Source organism: Panthera onca, chromosome C2 (genome assembly GCF_046562875.1).
Source record: "Panthera onca isolate mPanOnc1 chromosome C2, mPanOnc1 haplotype 2, whole genome shotgun sequence".
Classification (NCBI taxonomy): Eukaryota; Metazoa; Chordata; class Mammalia; order Carnivora; family Felidae; genus Panthera; species Panthera onca.
This window is the reverse complement of record NC_138347.1, coordinates 68,534,023-68,549,095: the sequence shown is the minus strand read 5'-3', so window position 1 is coordinate 68,549,095 and position 15,073 is coordinate 68,534,023. Positions and strand designations below refer to the sequence as shown.

General features: G+C 49.0%; 1 protein-coding gene across 1 annotated transcript in view; it reads right to left on the bottom strand.

Annotated features, from left to right (window-relative positions):
- Nucleotides 1-15,073, bottom strand: part of PDIA5 (protein disulfide isomerase family A member 5) — a 93,461-nt gene that overhangs the window by 52,889 nt on the left and 25,499 nt on the right. Inside the window, exons 4-6 of the mRNA XM_060639769.3 lie at nt 5,447-5,530; nt 5,151-5,196; nt 1,046-1,138 (exon numbers count right to left, since the gene is read on the bottom strand). Coding sequence (XP_060495752.3) covers nt 1,046-1,138; nt 5,151-5,196; nt 5,447-5,530 — 223 coding nt within the window. The remainder of the gene's footprint in view (nt 1-1,045; nt 1,139-5,150; nt 5,197-5,446; nt 5,531-15,073) is intronic.

Here is a 15,073-nt window from a genome sequence, read left to right as displayed (position 1 = left end):
CTCTCTCTCAAAAGTAAATAAACATTAAAAAAATTTTTTTTAAAAAGAGGTATAAATGTCTAATTATAAAAGAAATAAGTCACAGACATGAAAAGTACAACAAAGGGAACAGAGTCAGTAATACTGCCATAACTTTGTATCATGACAGATGGTAACCACACTTCTCATGGTGAGCACTCTGTAATATGTAGAACTGTCGAATCACTATGTTATATATCTGAAACTAATATAGCACTGTATGTCAACAGTATTTCATAGATTTTTAAAAAAAGGACATTCTCCTTCCATCTACAAAATAGCACTGCCTGCCTCACAGACCATCTGGAATATAACAAAGACGTTCTTGCCCACCCCTAGGTGAAGACACAGCCAAACAAACGAGGTACGCACGTGTCACAATACATGGATAAAGATGCACATTCAGGTCATGTGGGGCAGTCTTAGAAAGGAGGGTCAGGTTGTATGGAGACTATAAATCAGAACCACTGTTCTACCCCCTAACTTCCTAGCCCAGCCAAATCCAGAAATTAAAACTTAAGAGGGTAAATAATTTGCTCAAATTTACATGACTTAGAATTACAGAGATCTGACCCAAGTCTCTGGAACTCCAACCCAAATCTCTGAGATTATTCTTAAAGAAAACAAAAAAACAAAACTTACTTTTAAACACACACACACACACACACACACACACACACACACACACAGCCAATCCCAGCAATGACTGGATTACATAATAAGGAAAGGCTTTTTAAATGGATATTTCTCTGAGAAAAATCTAAACACATTAAAATACATTAAATAAGGCAGTGAAGAATGGGAGGTCTCAGGCAAGGTCTCAGGCAGCCAGTGATCTCCTGTAGGTTCCGTCATGGAGCTGGGAAGGAGAACAAATATTAGGGGCCTAGTGGCCCGGCTCCCTTGGAGAAAAGTACAACTGGTCTCTGAAAAGTCCCATTCCTCATTTCTTTGGGCATCTCTTCTAGGGAGACCCTGGTTGGGGGAAGCTTCCAGTGTCCACCAGAATCGATGCAAAATAAGTTACCTTTTCACTATCAATGTGGACAACGTCTTTGGCTCCAGGATCTTCCTCCCACAGTGGAGGCCCTTTTGGATCCTTCAGAAAGGCCACTATAGACTGAGGAAAAGAACAAAGAAGGGAAAAGTCGTTTTAGCCAGGAAAAGAGGGAGGTGGGGAAATCAGGAACCTGCCCCATCTCTCTGCCCAGAGACCCACGTGCCTGGAGAGGGTCTGCATGTCGCACGTGGGCAACCCCGTGGGGGGCAGGGGTGCCATTCCATTGCCCACTGACTTCACTGCTGAAGGCCCTAAAAATGCACCCCCACTGCCTCCACCAAAATTTTTCAGCCACGTGACACCTTAATCTGGTCAGCTGATCCATACCTACTGTGCTTCTTCATGGACATCAAAGAGGAGATTTGAGACAATTCATTGGCTTATTCAAACCAGAGACAGGCTCATGCTTCTAAGTCTCATCTCCTCCAGGAAGCCTTTCTGATCAATTTGAATAAAGGTCTCCAATCCTGTCCAAGGATTCCACATTCGTGCAGCCTCCAAAACTGCCGATCGCACAAGCAGGTAAGCACATCTAATTGCCACCTGCTCAATATTTTGTGATCTAAACTGGTTTGAGAGTGCGTTAAATCTTGATCATCCTCTGAGGAGCTCAAGCCAGGAAGCCCCCAGGGGCAGGGTGCTCATCTTTGTGACTGCCTACTTGCCTGAATACCCTCCCTCTACATGCCCAGGATGAAGATCTGACAAGGACCTTCAGGATAAAGTACTTACCTAGCCTTTGTCATGTGGACAACTGACTCAAATCTCATTCCCTCTGGGAAAGACACAATCTTCCCATGTGGAGGCCGCTGTCCCTCTACTGCCCTCTATCCCTGCCACACTTCACTGGTCCAGGACAGAAGCAGCCTTCCTCAGACAGCCACTCTGGGAAATGGTGCTCAAAGTCTATGAGAGCCAGGAACGAGTACCAGAAACCAGCCAACCTCCATCCCTTCAACCCTGGAGGGGAGTTGCTGGCTTCCATGCCAAAAGACAGAGCCTTCAGCATCCCCAATTTGATGCAAGATTTTGTCACTTCTGTCCACTTCGATCAAGTCCCAAAGAGCAGATGACAACCTGAATGTGTCCACAAGTGTGGTGGGAGGGAGGAGGGCTGAGGTGAGAAAAGGAAACACATTCTTAGGGAGGCTGTGCATTCAGCCATCCACTGGTCATGCACACAGGACCTCCGTGAGCTTATTATTTTGGAAGAGCTACTATGGAAAAATGGGAGACAGCTAAGATTTCGTAGAATTTCATTCAGGTAATGCTCCCTTGCTGTTCCAAATGGGGCTGTGAAACGCCTTCTGGCAAGAAGAGAGGGCCATTTCCACGTGGCAAAGGCAGGTCTGCCTCCTCTGTCTCTGTCAAAGCTTCCCTGTGACAGTATAAGCCAGAATGGAACTGGCAGGGCCTCCTGAAACCCATATTCACCCAGAGCTGCACAGGCACCTGCCCACCTGGGCCATGTGAGAAAGATGCTTACAGCTGCCCACCTGTTTCAGAAAATACCTGGTGCAGGGGTTCTCAATCTAGGGTACACAGGCAGCCTTCAGGGATCTGTGAAACCCCAGCCTCACATGAAAGCATTACTCTTTATGTTACTTTACTTGACATTTACATTTACTCACACGACAACATTTTACATTTACTTCATGCAAACACACTGTTTCTAGGGAGAAGATCCATGCCTTTCAGTCGATTCTCAGTGGGACAAGGAACCCAAAATCGGTTAGGAACTACTGCTCTCAGGGGCCTCCTGTCCACACACCAGCACAAGCAGAGTTAAAGGGTTAGCACCGTCTCCCATTCCCCGACTCCCACCCCTGCCTCAGCATCAAGGAGAAAAGACAAAAGTGGATGCAAAGAGGAAAGGAGCCACCTCTTCTAACGTAAGAACTGAAATAATCATACTAGCAATCTTTTGCTTTTCAGGTGGAGATTATTCTTGTTTAACTGAAGTTGAGTGATTCCATCCATAGGTTCTCTCCAAAGCACTGTAACCGATGAGATCTTGGGTGGAAAAATCTGCAGGGAGCCGCATGGGGAACACCCCACTCCCTCAGCCATCCTGTCCTGGGTGCTCTGAATGCCAGGGAAATGGCCCCACACCCACACCTTGGTTTTCAGGACATCTTCACGTCTGGGAAACCACACTCATAGCTACATGGTCTTGAGAGAAGGTCATCAGAGGGTCATATGAATCCTGGCTTCCAGGCATCTCCAGTCCTCACCACTGACATATAATAAGGATTTTGCAGGACAGAGTGCTGACCAGCAAAAGGCCACTTATACAGGAAGTTCCCCTCTTTGAGCTTCCTGCTCTTTACCCTCACTTGTCTGGTCTCTGGCTTCTTTAGGGGCCACAGCGTGGTGCCTGTGACTGGGCTCCCCCAGAACCACACAGGACGACAGCAACAATAGCCAGAGCATGAACCTGCAACTGGGCACCTAACCCTGGCAGGGACTCCTCTGTCTCTCTGGAGATGGAGGCCCAGGAGGAAACTTGAAAAGAAAACCAACCTGTGACCAAGGAGGGCACTGGTCTCAGCTGCTCCTGCTCAATGACGAGCAGAAGCCATCAGGCAGTTATGGGAAACAATATGCTGCTTACCCTTGCCCTGAGAACTCCAGGGACCCTACCCCAGTCCCTGATGACCCTGTGGGCTTTGGGGAACCCTTGAACTAAGGATGCCCTCTTTCCACTAAAGACTCTGACCCTGTCCAATGCTCAGCCCGCTTCTCCAACTTATTGATGCAGAAATCCTAGGAAGGATGACGAGTGAGCAAATGCCACACACCTGGTCTTTGTAAGGGGTGGACAGAGGCCAGGACTCAGCCTCCCCGACCTAGGCAAGCTCAGACCACTTGGGCTCCTTGCTCCTTCCTAGTTACTACAGTTCTGAGCAGCTGCTATTTCCTGCTCCATGATCCTAGGACAGACTGCTCAGAGGGAGCCGCTAAATGTAAACTGAACACAGCCTCCAAAGACAAAACAAAAAGCCCCCGGCACCCCCTTCCATCACTGCATAGCACTTCCCCTGCCCTGCCCGGCTACACGTTGCTCCTGGGGAGTGCGTGTTCTCTCTGAGGGCTTCGGCTGACATCTTAACACAGAATAAGAGGTTAAGCAACTCTAGGTGGTAGAATTTTCTCTAAGTGTCTAAGTGGGTGTTAAGATGAGTAATCAGGCTGAATCTGTATAAGGTAAAGCTGTAGCAACTTAAAAAAGAACGAGTGCTGGTAGATAAGCAAGAAATGACCAGGGAGCCAAGGAAGAGCGGCAGAGGAGTGGGGCACTGACAGCTGCGCGGATGGATGAACAGGAAAGAATGGAAGGAGATGGAGAAAGAGAGACAGAGAGAGGAGCGCAAAGCAGGAGAGTCTGAAAAAATAAGTTCAGTCTATGTTGAGAACAGAAGAAATACATGGCCCCAGACAGGGCAGAGGCATGCCGCCTGGACCAGAGATAGGAGAAGACTTGTCTGAGGAAGAGAATGGGTAGCTGAAGGAGGAGAATCCAAAGGCATTCGAAGGACTCAGGGCGGCGGGTCAAAGACCTTCCACACCTATTTTCACTGATGCTTTTCCATCCACTGCTAAATCGGACTTGTAGCAGGGGAATGACTCAGTGACATCGGCGTGTCATCTGAAATGAAGTGCATCAGCCAACAGGTGTCAACCTGCCCGTGTCCTGCACCCTGTGCTAAGTGCCCCCCAGACTCTGGATAGCCAGTATGGACACTACCATGGAGATGAAGGAGGGCTTCAAGTCACAGCAAAAGGAAACCCAGGCCTCTGGAGGAGAGAGGCGTAACGTCACATGTCTCACCCACATGCCTCTGCTCATAGATTCACACACTTATCTACAAGGCCGGCCATCCCCATTGTGCTAACAGTTACAAACTTTTCCAGATATTCTGCTGACATGTGCTCTAGAGATAAGAATCCCTCAGGTCATTTGAAAGAGCTATCTGTGCAATCTGCCCTTCCTTCTCTCAGAGAAAACCTGCCAGGCTTTTGGCATCTGTTCAGACTCTACCTCTGCTGAGAATGAGGGAGGTAAATTTACCTTAAATGTCACAGCTCGGTTATATTCAGTATGAAATGCACCATCCCTGTCGAATGAGGAGAAAAAGGTGTTAACTTTAAGAATGGTTATGAAGATACATACCTTTGGTTTCCTGCAGCATCTTAATAACATTCAGCTATTGAACACAGTTCAAGATTTTTTTTTAAAAAAAGAACTATAAACACAGAAGAAAAACACTGAAATAAAATTAACCTAACTCAAAACCGTTCACTGGGAATACCAATGAAAGCTTTCTAGCACTTACTTGGAAACTGGAAATGCCCACGTGTACTTACTGGTAATGGAATAATTCAACCTTTTTGTCCTTTGGGCTCAGGTCAACTTTCATCTTCTTGCACAATTTTCTACTCTCAGCATCACTGAAAAGACACAAATGTCCAAAACCATTTGTTACCTGAGGTCCTCACAAAGGTGTTGACAGAGTAAAATCTGCTCGTGGCCTAAAAAAAGCCTGGTACCTTGAAATTCTCAATAGCAGGGAAGGCCCTGACTATAGGTGGGCTCTCAGAGAACTGGAGGAAGCAGAGTAACCAAAAGGATATGGGCTGATCAAGAAAGACAGAGATAAGCAGAGGGTCAACATGGACAGCTCTGGACAAAGCAAGTCCCCAGGAGTACAGCCCATTCTAAGAAGAAAAACCAACTACAGTATAGATCTGTGGCTCCCAGTCCTGGCTGCTCATCAGCACCACCTGGGAAATTTAAAAGAATACAGATTAACCTGGCCCTTCCCAGACCATTACTTCAGACTCTCTGCCTAAGGCCCAAGCAAGTTTTTGTTTTTAAGCTCAAATGTGTACCATATCCCACCTACTATATACCATCTGACCAGGATAAGAGGAGAATGTCCTACAAGGCTGAAGAAGTTACGAAATCTGAGCAGGTACTGACAGAAGCCACAGGGAGAGAGTAGAACGCTTCAGTGAGGTGCAGCTCCTGCAATATCACACTCTCACACTTCTTCTGATAAGAAACGTCTGTCTGGTGCCACTCAGCATTTACAGAGTGCTCATGCCCGATCTCATCTCAGGTTTCCTTCCTGTAAGATCAACAGACCTCACAGGTCCTTGGACCAGCGGCATCAGCACCACCCAGGAACCTGTTAGAAATGCAAATTCTCGGCCCCATCCCAAATCTGCTGAATCAAAACTCTGCGGGTACTTGAGCAACTATGTCTTAAGGAGCCTTCCAGGTGATCCTGATGCACACCACTGTCCTCTTCTGGCTCTTCCTCCTTTCCCTCATCTTTCCAAAGTTTGGCCTCCCCTATGACTCCCACCAGCCCCTCAGAGACCCCATCTGTCTCATAGCTTTCCCCATAACCTCACCATATTCAGCCAAGTCTGCCCAATGGCCAGCCAAAGGCAGCCAGCTACCCCACCCATGCAGGGCCCTCTCTCCAGAGCCACATGGACTTAGTGAGGGTATCTTGGCTACCCAAGTCCACTGGTTCCCACTGACCACACTGCATGAGAAACTTTGTTCTGCCAGGTATGACAGCCACCTGAGGGAAGTCCCTTCATCTCTCACCTGTTTACATACCTCACTACCTTCTACAGCCATCAGCTTCACACAGCTGTGCACCAGCCCCAATACAGAGAGCTAATTCAACCATTCAGCTCAATTCTAAAAGCAACATTCATCAATGGACAAGCAAAATTGTGGGACCTCATTTTAAGTGTAGAACACACTTTGCAATTCAAGAAGCATGTCTTACTAGAGAGATGTGTGTAGGTCAGAGAGGGGGCCACCCTCCTGCCCCCACCCCAACCCAGGCCCAGGCTTTTCCCTCCCTATTTAGTCTTGCCTGTGGTAGTCAACACCACAGCCACTGACCTGGCTAACACTGGGGACTCAAAAGAAATGCATGATAAATTCCAAAAGGAAAGGCTAATGACAATACAGTGGCTGCTCCCCCAAGGTGGCAGGGGCATTTAGAGACAGGGAATCCAGAGAGAAGGTGGATAAGCAGAGATGGGGAGGAGATCCAGATGGGCTGAGGGTATACATCAGAAAGCTCCTGGAAGGGCAGCCCACGGAATCCAGTTGCTAGAAACTCGTCCCCTAAAGCCCCGTGGAGATGCCATACACGCCTCCAAGTGACAAGGGCTATTACAGTTTGGGTTTGCCCTGCCCACAGGGGCTCTGTGGTGAAGCCCTTCTATTACAGGTGGTAGATTTGTTTGCAAACAGCTGCATCTAAGGTGCCCTTTCCCTGCCTGAGTTAATTCCCCAGGAGAGGACTCCACTTGGGATGTTTACAACCGTTCGCTTGGCACTTGCCTTGTCCAGCTTTGTTCTGCCGATCTCAACTGTTTCTGGGTGACAACCTGCCATTCACCCAATTGCAACAACAATCTCAAGCACCTCAGGCCTCCCTCAGCCCCATCCTGGCATCCAGCAGGGGCACCCAAAGGGCCTGCCCACTCTGCTACACCTGAGGTGGCCGCTCAGACTTTGCAAGGCAGCCAACCGGAGGGGAGAAGCACCACCCCACGCTGGCTCTCTTCCCTCAAGCCTGGCTGGCAGCCTCTTCCCGTGACTTTCATAAAGTAGAGAGAGGAGGGACAGGGCTCAGAATCATTCTAACCCCAATCCCTGCCTGCTCTGCCAGAACCCACGCCAAGGAAAAGTCTTGCTGCTGCAGCAGTAGGGTCCCCGGGGAGCTCAGACCAGGCTTAGGGGAACCAACAAGGCTGAGTGGAGCTGGGGAGGGGGGGCACAGAGGTTCTCCCGCCTGTTCCTCAGAGTGGACCCCTGGCTGCGGGTCCGGCCCTGCCTTCGGCCTGTGGCCCCCCCACTCCAGTTAAGTGAGTCACAGCTGTCCCTGCCACAGGATTCCTTGTTGCAGACGTGGTGCAACCCACTTCCCTCTTTGGGTTATGACACTCCCCCCAGGATTCTCTCTTCTCCCCTGCTCCCTACAGACAGACAGACACACACACACACACACACACACACACACACACACACACACACACAGAAATGCGCACAACATGCACAGTTCTCAGGGGGGTCACTAGGGAGGTCGCTTCCTGGCCTATTTGAGCACCTCTGTCACAGATCTCAGAGCCTCAGCCAAGCACCTCCCACATTCCCACACTCCCTTCCCCGTGGTCTTTCTCTCCACAGAGCACAGCTCCACATCTGACCGTGTCCACTGTCACCCCCATCATAAATGTTTGCTCCATGAAGGTGAGGGCTTTGTTTTATTCATAGCTGATTCCCCAGGGTTACAACAGCAGCTGGCACCTAGCAGACACTCTCTAAATAGCCTGAGCGAAGGAGTGAATGAATGAATGATGCTGTCTTTTCACTGTCAGGATGAGGCCCTGCACTTCTGGCTCTCTGGGCTCTGTCTACTGAGCTCCAGGAATCCTGCCAGGTTTTCTCAGATAGTATTTTCTCTGATAGTATTTTCTCAGATTGGTTCCCCCTCCTCCTGTTTCTCAGAGTATGAAAGTGTGTGTGAGTGTGCAATGTGTGTGCACGAACATGCATGCACACGTGTGCTAATTGTTCTGTACAGACAATAAAAGTCTTAAGAGTTTAAAAAGGGAAGAGAAATTACCCAAACTCAGGACCTTAAAAGGATCTGGGTTGATAGATTAATCACAATTAATTGAGTTACTGGTTACCTCCCTCTCTACCTCCTTTCCCCAGCCAGTGACTGAGGCTGTAGGGGGAAAAAGGCAGGGAGACAAAGACAGTGATCAGGGAAATGAGAGGCTTTGTTGGAATGCAAAGGGAAGGAAAAAACCACCATGGATCACAGAGACTGGGCTGTCGTGCAAAGGCCCCCACCTGCACAACCAGACTGTCCTGCAAGAACCAGCCACTCCATCTACTAGGTAGGCTGGAACCCTGCCCTCCCCTGCCTGTTTACTCATCTGCACCTGCTACATCCTATCCCACCCCACCCCCCTTGGCCCTCCTCTACACAGAATGTGGAAGAAAGATTAAAGAGACCTGTACCCACTTCCCTCCCCACCCCCAGGCCAAGGAGACAAATGCACATGCATGTTTTCATTTATATTTGTTGTGGGGTGGCTGCTGCAGGTGCATGGTACTGTGTTTACTAGCTCTTCATGTGCAGTCATGGTCATCCAAGAGGCTGGCAACCCCCACTCCAGGGAGTCAGACCCAGGGATGAAAGGTTGGGGGCGAGAGCAGGAAGGAAGAGAAGAAACGAGGTGCTGGAGGCTCAGGGAAGGGAGCTGTGACTTTCACAAGTTGCAGCCTAGGTACCAGATTCTCCCTGGAGGAAGACCCAGCTGCCAGCTGGCATGACTGACAGCTTCTAGATCTGACTCTGCCATCAGCCAGCCTGTGACCTCTGGCGGGGCCCTTGGTTTCCTGAGCTGAAAAATGCAAGAGTTGTCCACACAAGGTAAATGGAGCTTTCAATTCGTCTACAGGGCCCTGTATTAGTAAAACATAAAGCGGGCTGCCTATATCCTGATGGATGAACTAGGAGCCAGAACCAGGATAGAAGATGGTGACTCAGAAGGAGCTGAACCTCCAGCATTCTCTCCAGCACCCCCAACCAGCTCCTCACTCAGCTAGCTGGCATCCTTCTATCCACACAAGCTGTGGGCAGCCTCCTGCTGCAGGGCAGAAAGCAGACCACATTGTCTTGGCCATGGTGTGCCCCTTTGGCTAACCCAGCCTTTCTGGATCCCTTTGCCCCATCAAAGCAGCAGAAATCTCTTTCTCCCATGTGCTGGGTCTAATATGGTGGGATTCTGAGCAGGTGGAATCCCCAAGGGTGGGCAGGACAGAAAGTGTAGGAAGGGCCTCACTCTGGAGACATAAAAAAAATGGGAGGACTAGGAGCGAGTAAGCAAGAAATACTGTCAGAGTGACTGGTAGGTGCCACATACTCAGGACAACCTGAATGAACACAGCTGGAGAGCACAAGGCAGGAGACAGAACAGCCCGGCACAGCTAGGCCTTAGACCTGGACCGGCCTTGGTGGTCACGTAACATCCTCTAATGAGGACTTGGAAAAACAGGGATCCTCCCAGGTTTGGCTGTTCCCTCTGGTCCTTCCCTCCAGAAGGCACAGAATGAAGGAAGACTTACACAGCACAACTAATAAAAGGGATGGGAATAAGAAAGAGGGGCATGCCCTTTCCTCCTCCTCCTGTGTCCCCAGCCCGGAGATTCTCAGGCTGTGCTCCTCAGTAGGGACATGGCACCCGGATGAGCAAAGGGCAATGTGTCAGGAAGCATCTGAAGCCACAACATAAACACAGCACTTCTCCTGGGAGTCTACTTTATCTCCTGGTAAGTGATGTTAAACATGCTTACACATGAAGAAGCAAATGCTAAATTCAAATAATTTTTAGAAGAAAACATAAGACTTCAAAATATGTTATGCCTGCCCTGGAAGGCCCCAAGTCTTGATCTGGAAGCCAGCACTGCTCTGGGGAAACTAAAGCAGATGGGAGAAAGAGAAGGGAGAAGAAGGAAAATGTGGCTATAGGTAATGACCTTAAACCTTCAGGAAAAGAAAGCAGTGAGCTCCCGATATGCAGCCTCAGCCCAGTGAGAATCGGCCCCAGGAATTAGCATACCAGGCACAGCTCCCGCCTGCTGGCTCCGGCTCAGCTGCCCTGACAGCAGCACTCCGTGCCAAGGCCGAGCCCAATGCCAGGCTGCAGGGCACGAGGGGAATACCAACTCCCTAGCACACAACCCGCTTAACAGCTGGACAACCACCACCAGCCAACCCGAGCGTGGCTGCTGAGGTCTGAGCCAGGAGGTGGAGGGAGGGGAAGGGACAGCTAACAAACCCCTGGATAGAATCCAGACACCCTACAGACACCTCACAGCCACAAGCTACCAGGCCTGGGACCTGGGAGAAAACCAGCATAGGTGGGGGTGGGGGTGGGGGGTGCCTTCAGCCATACAGGCAAGGGTAGGGAGTGGAGAGCCAGGAAATTGAGAATAAGCGGAAAAGAAATACCCATATAAAGAAGAGCAGAGGAAAAAGACCAAACAAGTGGGGGAGGCAGGGACCCAGAGGTGGGAAGAGGCGACAGAAACCAGCAAAGAAGAGGGAACAAAGCAGGAGAGAGGACAGAGGCTCTAAGGAAAAAACAGGAGAGACCTAAGAAGCAGATGTCCAGAATGGGGGGAGACACAGAAAGACCCCCCAAAAGACTGGAGGACACTTAGGTACATATACACTACACACAAAGCCTAGCAGCTTCCAGGATTTTCTGAACCAGGCTATTTAGGGATGAGAGCAAACTGGAAGATTCAACTCCATGGTTCACGCAAGTATAAACTGAAGCCCAGAGGGGGCAGCGAGTTGCCAAAGATCCCACAGCTATTAGCTGCCAGAGTCTGGACTTAAAACCAAGCCCCAGGACCCGCAGTCCTGTAAGTCCCAATGCACTCCAGACTTCTTAAGGGTTACAGCAAATCATCCTGAACACTGGGGCTGACTGTGATGCCCAGGACTTTGTTCAGGGGCATTCTCTCAACAACCAAGCGATCCTCACCCAAGAAAGAGCCATTGAACAATGCATGCACCACTTCTCCCCCTCAACTTCTGGGAATGCTCTGAAACAATCCTGCCCAGATGAAAAATAACAGTAAAATGGGATCTCACATTTATATTCTAGAAAAAGCTCATTTACTGGGACCTGGAAAGAAGGCAGAATATGCACTATTGTCCCATTTTACAGATGAGTAAACAGACCTGTCCAAGGTCATAGGGCTAGTAAGTAGCAGAACAGAACCTTCAACCCAGGCCTCTGCCCTTATTAGGCACATCTTCAAAGACACTTCACACCAGAGCACTATTTTCTCTTGCCCTAGAATGTCCCCTGTTCCCTTCACCTGTCCTTTTTTTTTTTTTTTTTTTAAGTTTTATTTATTTTGAGAGGCAGAGGAGGGGCAGAGAGAGGGAGAGAGAGAGAATCCCAGGCAGTGCAGAGCCTGATGCGGGACTTGAACCCATGAACCATGAGATCATGACCTGAGCCGAAGTCTGATGCTTAACTGACTGAGCCTCCCCTACATGAGGGGAGGCACACTCTGGCTGACCACCTGCTATTTAGTAGCCGCTAGGATAAAAAGCGAGCAGACATTGGCTCCATTCCACATGCTCACTCCACTGCAGACAGCAAGAGTAAGCGTTCTCGAGAGCGCTTCTGCCCATCCCTGGAGCGTCTCACTCAGACTCATAAACACAGACTGAATGCACTTAGGACACGGTGAGAGCTTTCATCACTGGGCCACGGGGTTAACGTGGTAGGCTCCCCTAATGGTTTACGGGACACGTTCTGAAGGCCAGGAGCAGGTGTGGCCAAGCAGGAGGGCAGACCCATCACCCTTGGGGAACTCCTTATGTAATGGTGATCCGTGAGAACTGCCACCCACCCCCCCACCCCCACCCGTGGCCTCTGTGGACTAGAGCCCCAAGTTTTGTCCCTTGGGCTGCCCTGGGAAGATTTCAGTACACCCTACCTATGATTTCAAATTTGGACCCAGATACCTCCCTCTTCTAACACAATCCATTAGAGCTCCATAATCCATCTACTTATCTAAACTATTTTAAAAGCTATTTAACATTTCAGTTTATACTTCTTAGAGGAATGAATTGAGTGGCAACTACACAGAACAATCTATCCTTTTGTCTTAAGGTTACCTCTTTAGGCTCTAAGATGCCTCCCTAGATTTCCATTTTAGCACATCAAAAGTCATAGGATTATTTCTCCCATTGGCACTTTTATTGACTCCAGACATCATGTCTCCAAACGAGTCCTGAATTCTAATGTTCTTAGTCTGTCTTCACACATTAACCCTGGCCCCATTTAGTCCTGCCTCTGCATGGAGCAGAGCAGGACTGCCACCTCTACACCCATCAGCAGATGGCCCAGGCAGTCCTCGGGGCCCATACTACATGGAGCTGCCTGCAGGGAAAGCCAGGGCACTTTAAAGTCCTGGTACTCAAAGGTCTTTGCATCAACTGGAACTCCACCTACTCTGTGAAGCTTTCTCAGGCAGAATTTTACAGGCAGAATAAAGCGAAACCCCTCTCATATATAGCCTCCACTCACTGCACTTCTCACATGGATTATAATCACCTGGTTCGATGTCTGCTTCCTCCTTGCACACTGAGCTCCTGAGGGCACTACTGTCCATCTGTGTACCTCAAGGCACATAGTAAATGCTTGGGAATGTTGCAGGGGAATGCAGCAACTAAATCAAAGCTCTTCTGCCCATTTCTGCCACCTGCAAGCCTAAGAACTTCCTGTGATAAGGCTAGCGTGGCAGAACCGGTGTCATCCTCAGATATGGAGATTCCAAATTGTCCTGTCCCCTCTAATACTGACAAAGGCTATGTACCAGTCACGTAGCACACTCTTGGTAAAATGTGGGAGACTGAGACATACCTACAAGACAAGAACACTTTTAGACCAACTATGCACTAGAATTAACCAATGGCCAAGATCTTATCAAATGTCTGGGGAGCAGTCTCTTCCAGTAAATTGATGTCTGAATAAATCAGGAGGTGTGAGGCCAGACAGGAGCATGAACCCACGCACATACACCCCTACAGCAAACACCACTCAGCTAAGACTCCTTCTCCTGGTCTCATTCAGTGCTTTGTCAAAATATAAATCTCCTTCAATTCTCCTCAATCATGGGCAAGACAAACTTGAGGCCATCAACTTATAAATCAGTTGTGTGCCAGAAGTTCATTCACAAAACAGCTGTTTAGGGGCACCTGGTGGGCTCAGGCAGTGTCCAACTCTTGGTTTTGGCTCATGGTTTGTGAGATCAAGCCCCACATGGGGCTCTGTGCTGACAGCACAGGGTCTGCTTGAGATTCTCTCTCACACACTCTCTCTCTCTAAATAAAAATAAACTTTAAAAAACAAATTTTTAAAAACCCAGAAATTTATTTTTATTTAAAAAAAATTTTTTTAATGTTTATTTATTTTTGAGAGATAGAGACAGAGCATGAGCAGGGGAGGGGCAGAGAGAGGAACAGACACAAAATCCAAAGCAGGCTCCAGGCTCTGAGCTGTCAGCACAGAGCCCAGCACGGGGCTTGAACTCACAAACTGCGAGATCATGACCTGAGCTGACGTCAGATGCTCAACGGACTGAGCCACCCAAGCGCCCCCAAAAAACCAGAAATTTAGAACTCAGATTGAAGAGGAAGAAGGCTATACTGCAGTACAGCCCTAAAGCTCATTTCACCCACAGGGTTAAATGTGGTAGCCAGGCTGTAGCTCAGGCAAGAACAGCCACAATAAAAGTGAAGGTTAAAAAGCCCTTTTCCCAGCAGAGACCCACCTCTCTCCCGTACTTGCAAGAGTGCAATATTCTCCTTTCCCCTCCTCTTCCCAGGCTCATACTCCCGATAAACCCTAAGTCCAGGTGAGAAGTGGCTGGACACAGTGACTCCGGAAACTCTTCCTGTCCGAAGTCACGAGGGCGTATAACGCTGGTATCCCGGTCAAGTGCAACATAGACCTTTGCATACAATAGGTGTTCAAACATGCAAAGGACAAACCTGCTCTTAGTTACCTCTCCTCCTAAGTTCCTTCACTATCTAAGTGCCTTTTATGCATTTATGCCAATCTAGGCCAAATTGGGAGCTAATTATATAACAAGAGGGGGTGTGGGTGTGTGTGCATTGCATGCACAATGCACTGACCACAGAGAGATGTGGAAATTATTCCTAATGATTGAAAAGAAAGGGAAGCTGAGTACACCCTGGACTCAAACTCCCACACTAGGAAGAATCAGAGGAATTCCATCAAGAGCCCCGTTCCCCATACTAAGAGGTAGCCCCCCTTCCTACAGACTCCCTCCTGTGGGCTGGTGTTTGATCCCGCCGCCTTAACACAGACAAGAAAGTCTCTGGGAGGAGG